Raw genomic sequence first — 7654 nt, 5'->3', positions numbered from 1 at the left:
TCTTTCCTAAGGGGCTTATAATCTAGCTGGATAGTTTTATAAGCCAAGTTAACATATGACTTAAGTACAAAATGCTCTAAAGTTCCAGAGATGGTATCAAGCTGGGGCTCTGGAAATCAATGTTGAAAACCAAGTATTTTGTATTTTATCTGCCTGATACTTTCTTTTCTTCTTTTCTTTTTTTTTTTTTTTTAAGTCTCCAAATAGACTGTAGTCCTACAGACAAGAGATCTTGACTTTCAATTCTTCAGAGCTCCCCAACACACCATTACCTACCTAGCATGGTGCTATGCGAACAGCAGGATTTCAATAAATCCTTAGTGAATGAACTAAGTGGAAGACTACATACAAAATGCATTTATATTAACAATTCTATCTTATCCTTACCCTACTTTTTGTTTGATATACATATATATGAGAAGGAAAAAAAATCCAGAAGAATAACAAAAGACATCTGCATGGTAACAGGACTTCTGTACCTTGAAAATTCAGCTACTTTATTTTTTTCCATCTGCAGTCATACTTCTGTTACTTTATATGTAGTTCATTTGGAAAGACCGGTACAGTCAGAGGATTATAACTTAGGGAAGAACTAAATAGGGAAAACAAACTTTTTTTTTTCTTTTTAAAGGTCCTATTGAGAGAAAATTTTCTTTGCAAAGAAGAAAAGGAAAGTAAATTCAGTTGAGATTACAATACAGAGGCAGACCTATTTCTTAATTGAAGGACTCCCTAAGCTTCCATGAGATATCAACTGCTATTTAATATTAGGCAAGATAGCTACTACAGTGCTCTTGCATTTTAGAAAATTCCCATGCTATTTTTAGGTGTGGACCAACACATTTAACACCAAAATGCAGAGGCTCCCCAAGCCAATTAAACAACTGGCTTTATTTTCCTTGAGGAGAATAAATAAAATTGTTAACAAGTCAGGGATATGGATGATGACATGAAAGCACCTTATTTTGTATAGTTATTTTGTATGCCATATTAAAGTAAATCACTTGGGAAATATAGTGACTCATGTCTAATTGTTCAGTGTCAATAAATACTGAATAAATCAATGAGTCAAATATCCCCAAAATCAAAGGGGTAATAGAATTCTATCTATTAATGACTATAATAGAATCTACTATTAGGAGACAGATAAGCCACAGAGAATATCATGTATACCCAGCTCAAACAGTTTTAGTTATTTTGTCTTCTATATTCCCTTTCCTCCAAAGCAAAACAGTATCTAAGTAATTGCTGATATTCCTGTCCTTAAAGCATCACTTCCTCCACCCGATGTTCAAATATTGAGTTTCCAGGCTCAGACACAGGCATTCACCTTTATACCCTCTTCCCAGCTCACTTCCAGAAGTATGTCTTCAATTGACACATATATGGAGATAACTTTCAAATTTGTACTCTCAGCCTGAAAACTGTCCTCTGGGCCCCAGACCTGCATAACAGTAACTTCACTTGTAATTCCATCTCCTCTGCTATGGAGGACAGTACTAAAGGGTGCTCAATGTGTCTGTCTGGTAAGTCTCCCTGGCAGTCGCAAGCCCTATATAACACCAGGCATGTGTAGCCTGTAACAGGACTGTGCATGTCGTGGTTCTAGCTCTAAATCCCAGGGGGAAAGACCTGCACCTTCTACATCTCCCCTGAAACTTTAGTCACTGTTTACTACCAGGAACCTATGGAGGATTCTTGGCAATTCAAATGAATTGACCAGGTCCTCTGGTATTTCCACCTGCAATGTGATCCTAACTTAACCTAAATTTTCATGTCTTAATTTAACAAACACTGAGAAACTATGTGTCCAGCACTGTAACTGCAAATATGAACCTGTCTTTATGAAATGTGCAGTATAACTGAAGGAGACAGGTGTCAATCAAAGAATAAAAATACCACAAAAGTAAATAAATCCCATAATTTGGAGGGACATATGATACGTGAACACTAATGATTTGTGCCCTTTTCTATGTGTATGTCAAACTTCACAAAAAGTTTTGTTTTTTGTTTTTTTTTGCGGTACACGGGCCTCTCACTGCTGTGGCCCCTTCCGTTGCAGAGCACAGGCTCCGCGGCCATGGCTCACAGGCCCAGCCGCTCCGCGGCACGTGGGATCTTCCCGGACCGGGGCACGAACCCGTGTCCCCTGTATCAGCAGGCGGACTCTCAACCACTGTGCCACCAGGGAAGCCCTAAAAAGTTTTAAACAATATTTTGCATCCAAAAGACACTAATAATTCCAGAGTCCGTGAATTGGAGAGAGCCTGAAAAATCAATTCATCCATTTTCCTCATTTTACATATGAGGATACCAGGGTCCCAAGAAAGTTACACAAATTGCTCTCCTCAGGTAGTAACTATGTGAAACAATGTTAAGCTTCTAATCCCTAGGATCTGACCTTGTCTTTAACACTGCCCACCTGACTCACTCCCCCTCTAGTCTACATACTTTTTAGCATATTTTTATTTGCTATAATCCTCTACCCGGCTCACCTATAAAAATCTCTCCAAGCCCCAATTCAACAATCCAGGATTCTTTCCTCCACTGATCCCACCCAAGTACTCTTCTCTGCACCCCCTTGGCCTTCATCCTAATTTACCCTGAACTGTGTGTACACTTCATCCCTTATAAGGATAGTGCCTTAAGGGTGGAAAGCCTCACTGCATCACCACTTACACAACTTACAGTGCCTCAGGGATTGTTTCCTAACAATGAAGGGAGTAATCATCCCATCAAAGGATGAATGGCCTATAAGAATGCCTCTCAACATTCCAAACTAATGAAGAAAGACAAAGGCTAATGCTGCAGTCAGGGAATCTACCCTTTATTTTACAAGCATTCATATAGCACTTAGAACATAACACACACTGCTCTGAGTACCTTACAAATTAACTCATTTAATTCCTCTAACAAACTTAAAAAGTAGAAACTACTACTAACTCATCGGCAGGTCAAGAAAAGGAAGCATACAAAGATGAAATAATTTGTCCAAAATCACTGAGCCAGGATTTGAAGCCAGGGTCCAAAATCCATTCTCTTAACCACTAAGCTATGCAGCCTCAAAATATAAGAGAAAACAATCTCAATCACCTTTACTAAAACGACAAGAGATAATTTAGAAAAATAAAATCACCTATCTTAAAAATCACAAGACTGTTTTTTGACTTTTTACTAAAAGTTGATTAAAAAATCACTAGAGAGCTTCCCTGGTGGCGCAGTGGTTGAGAGTCTACCTGCCGATGCAGGGGACGCGGGTTCGTGCCCTGGTCCGAGAAGATCCCACATGCCGCGGAGCGGCTGGGCCCGTGAGCCATGGCCGCTGAGCCTGCGCGTCCGGAGCCTGTGCTCCGCAACGGGAGAGGCCACAACAGTGAGAGGCCCGCGTACCGCAAAAAAAAAAAAAAAAAAAAAAAAAAAGAAAAGACAAAACATCACTAGAACAACAAGGTCCTATAGCATAGCACAGAGAATATTCAATATCTTGTAATAAACCATAATGGAAAACAGTATAAGAAAATGTACATATATGTATAACTGAATCACTTTGCTGTACACCAGAAGCTAACACAACATTGTAAATCAACTACAATTTTAAAAGTCACTAGAGGACTTCCCTGCTAGTGCAGTGGTTAAGAATCCGCCTGCCAATGCAGGGGACACGGGTCTGATCCCTGGTCCGGAAGATTCCACATGCTGCGGAGCAACTAAGCCCATGCGCCACAACTGCTGAGCCTGCACGCCTAGAGCCCATGCTCTGCAACAAAAGAGGCCACTGCAATGAGAAGCCCGTGAGCCACAACGAAGAGTAGCCACCGCTCACTACAACTAGAGAAAGCCCATGTGCAGCAAGGAGGACCCAACACAGCCAAAAATAAATAAATGAAAATAATAATAATAATAAATAAATAAAGGTCACCAGAACTCCGAATTAAAATTGTGGTAGATGCTAAACCCCAGCCCCCACCAAAAAAACAGATCAAGAGGTATCTAGTTATTTAAATTCCCAAAACAGTGTCATAGACACCTGGGCTTTTTCACTACAGCTCCCATTTCCTGCTTCCTTTAGGAACCCATTATTCTCATGCTTCCTGTCTCATTTTCCCAAATCTTTAAATAGCTTCTATCTGGTTGTGAGGCTTGGACCTAACACATATGTCACATCTGGCCTCTTGAACAATTTCATCAGCTTCACCTTGGAGTCATACTTATGTTAAAGGTCAAAAAAAGATGCCCTGTAATGTAGCCAATCCACCCTCACTCACAAGTAATGCTTGCCGCACAAGAGATCCAATATGCTACACAGGACAGGTGACAGCTGGGAGCACGAGATGGATGACAGCTGCAAGCTGAATGTGAGGGTAATTGGGGTAATCACTAGCCCACTGGGTAAAACTTTGAAGCTCTGTAAAAAGGACAGACACACTGACACACAATTTCAAATAATATGACACTGTTTTGAATGATGGGTAGCAAAAGCAAGAAGCAGGCCATCCTGAGTTGCTCCTTTGGAGTAATGATGTCAGGCAGCTACTAGGCAAAGCACAGGAGGGAAGAATGGGTTGGTTTTTTCCTATGCTTTACTCACTACAGACAATGCCAACGTGCAGTGACAGGGAGAGGAACACTAATCATTTCTAAACACTAAACCCCATGTGACATTAAATTTTACACCAAAAAGGATTTTTACTTTAAGATGTTTTACCTGTTAAAAGTTTTTCAAACTACTGTCTATGCACCAAATCAAGCCAGTAGCCTGTTTTTGTACAGCCTTTGAGGTAAGAATTTTTTTTTTGTTTTTAAGGGTTGTAAAAAAAAACAACAAGGACACTGTTTGTGACAGCAAAGCCTAAAATATATACTATATGACCCTTAACAGAGAAAGTTTGCAGAGCCCTATGTTAAAATATGCACTAAAACAGCTGAGATTTAGTTAATCCATCAGTGGTTCGTATATATATATTTTTTTTTTTTAATCACTGGAGGGAATTCCCTGGCAGGCCAGTCGTTAGGACTCCTCGCATTCACTGCCAAGGGCCCGGATTCAATCCCTGGTTGGGGAATAAGCCGCATGGCGAGCTGCGGACCAAAAAAAAAAAAAAATGTTTTTTCATGAATAAACAAATCACTGTAGTTCAGTATCATTAACCATCCACGACGGGTTGTATTAAAAGTATGAACCTAGTTACTGATGTCTACTTTCAGTCCTTTGGCTCTTACTGTCTGCTCACTTCAGTTAGAAACTGGAAAAAGACTGGTAGGGGATAAAAATGAAACTGGCTTTATTAGATTTCAGAACAACCTATAGATTATTCCTCTTTTATTCCTCTTTTGTCTCCCCCAAACCATTCAGCAAGCAGACTGTATTTTTATATTTTCATAAAACACCTGCTGTTAATCACTTATTCTATAACAATCACCACATTCACCACTTTACATGTATAATTTCATTTAGTTTCTTCCCTCCCATAGAATGTTAGCTTCATAAGGGTTGGGGTTTCTGTCTGCTTTGCTTACTAATGAATCTCCAATGCCTAGAGTAGTCTGGCACTTGGTAGGTGTTCAATTTTTTTTATTATTAATGAATCCTCACAGAAGGATGAGCTGAGCACCATCGTCACTCAGATTAAGGAAACTGAGGCACAGAGATGTTGAATGACTAGGACCATTCAGCAGTATCAAAGCTGGAACCTGACCCCAGCAGTCTGACTCTACGGTCTAAGTGAGGCATCACGCTGCAGCCCTAGTGCCTTCCATACAGAAATGTTCCATCTGAATGTCTAACTTTCATTGACCTAGGAAGGTGTGACTACAACTGCTTATAGCAACCAGCAGAGCCAGTTTTAAATTTCTTAGTCTCTGATGGATGATCCTTGTGCTATGGGAAAACACACACAACATCAGAATGTCTTCATGTACAAAAGTGCCACTTTTCTAAGGAGGGTAATGATGTCACTTTGTCACAAGGTTTAAAGATTTTGTAAAACAAAATATAAGTGCGAAACTCTGACAGTTACGTCCTTTCCATTTTTAAAGAAAGAGTTGCTATGTTACTTATGCTTTACGTACAACAAAGTTCTGCAAGTTGGACATCAGAGGGGGGAAAAAACATCAAAACAAAGTCCCAAAAAAGAAATAGGGTAGAACAGCTACAAGCAGAGAGAAAACCTGCCAGAGTGATATGGATGCAGAAATACTGAGCTGTGCATACAGCAGGAGCTCAATAACCGCTTTTGGAAGAAATGAAAAGTGAGATAAGCCCTTCTTGGGTTCTATAAACCTTCTTTATTTCTATACTAGGAGGAGCTACAGGAAAAGAAGCAAGGAGTGCCAGTCAAGAAAGTGATGTCTTGAGATGGAATGAAAACTTTGAACTTAAAGGATTCCCATGGTTTAAGAGCATGAAGGAAAATAAGAAGCAAAAATAATAAACATGGCATCTCTTAAGAGCTGGAACCCCAAGCCATACAGTCTTTGATCAAACCAAGGAAATGTGATATTGAAAGAGAAACTGGCGATGTCCCTTACCCCGCCATCTTCAATCTACGCCTCAAAAAAGTCCCCAAAGCTTTCCTCCCTCCCCAAACAAGGCTGCGACGGAGAAAAGGTCAACGGGGCCAGCTCAGCAAACGGTGACAGCTGCTCCAAATTTAGTGGGCCTCTTCAAACCTAACAGCCCTCGGCCTAAGGTTCTGGAATTACCCTGGTCACAAGAATCACGGGCCCGGTGAACAGTGTAGATGCCTCAGCGCTACAGATTCAAACTCTGGAGGCGGGAACAGGGATCCGCATCTTTAGCCACGCCTCTAGACTCTCAGGCCCGCTAAAGTTCGAAAACTACCATCTTAGTTGGGTTTGGTGCAAGAAAGGCTAGAAAGCCGCCCAGAAAGGGTTGAATGGGGGCCCGGAGTGGGGATAAATAACACCAGATCCCCGGTACTAACTCTGCTCGGCGGCCCAAATGCTGGGGGGAGGTGGGGAGACGGGAATGAACGGAGGAAACCGGAGGTTTGAAAAGACGCCTGCCCCCCGCCGAGGCCCTCCCGGCAGCCCCCTCGAGGGTCGGTCTTTACCAACGCGAGCAGCGCAGCAGCTTCTCCAGCCGGTAGAGCGCGGCGCGGCTATGGGCCCAGGCCCCGCCCCCTGCCGGCTCCATGGCGGGCGCAGGATGAGGCTCGTTACCGGAGCGGACCATCGGCTGCCTGTTCCCCCGCATCGCCCCGCCCTCGCGGAGAAGTCTCCTGGGAGAGCGGGAGGCTGGGCGAACTCGGGCAACCACCCAGACAGCGCAAGCCTGCTACCTGAGCCCCAGGCCCCCTTCCCAGCTGTTCCCACTTCTGGGCCGGCGGGACGCCTAGGGCACCAGGCGCGCGGGGTGGGCGGGGCATGGCCAAAACGCGCCAAAAGTCCCGGCGCGCGGGACGGGGGGCGGGGCCTCGGCGAGGGGCGGGGCGCGGCCGCGGTAGGACCCCCGCTGTCGGCGGGAAAGGGGGCGGGGCCACAGGCTGCCCTGAGGCGTAAAGGCAAGGCAAGAAAGTGAGCAAGTCCTTGCTTTCCCAGAGTGAGGATTCTAGGAACCTTAGCCGAATTTAATCAATGGAAAGTCACAAACCGAGAAACTTTTTAGTTGAGCATGGTCTGTGCTGTTTCGACT

At 43.2% G+C, this 7654-nt stretch overlaps 1 protein-coding gene across 4 annotated transcripts in view; it reads right to left on the bottom strand.

Annotated features, from left to right (window-relative positions):
• BARD1 (BRCA1 associated RING domain 1) overlaps positions 1-7332 on the bottom strand; it is a 71208-nt gene extending 63876 nt beyond the window's left edge. For 2 of the 4 annotated variants that reach the window (XM_007456412.1, XM_007456414.1), the window contains exon 1: positions 7074-7237. In XM_007456412.1, coding sequence (XP_007456474.1) covers positions 7074-7216 — 143 coding nt within the window. In that variant the 5' untranslated portion in view covers positions 7217-7237. Of the gene's footprint in view, positions 1-7073 lie in introns of all 4 variants that reach the window. The other 2 variants (XM_007456411.1, XM_007456413.1) reach the window with 2 other exon arrangements.
• Positions 7333-7654: the final 322 nt, after the last annotated feature.

This window comes from Lipotes vexillifer, unplaced genomic scaffold, assembly GCF_000442215.2.
Source record: "Lipotes vexillifer unplaced genomic scaffold, Lipotes_vexillifer_v1.1 scaffold1179, whole genome shotgun sequence".
NCBI lineage: Eukaryota > Metazoa > Chordata > Mammalia > Artiodactyla > Lipotidae > Lipotes > Lipotes vexillifer.
This window is presented reverse-complemented; position numbering and strand designations above follow the sequence as displayed.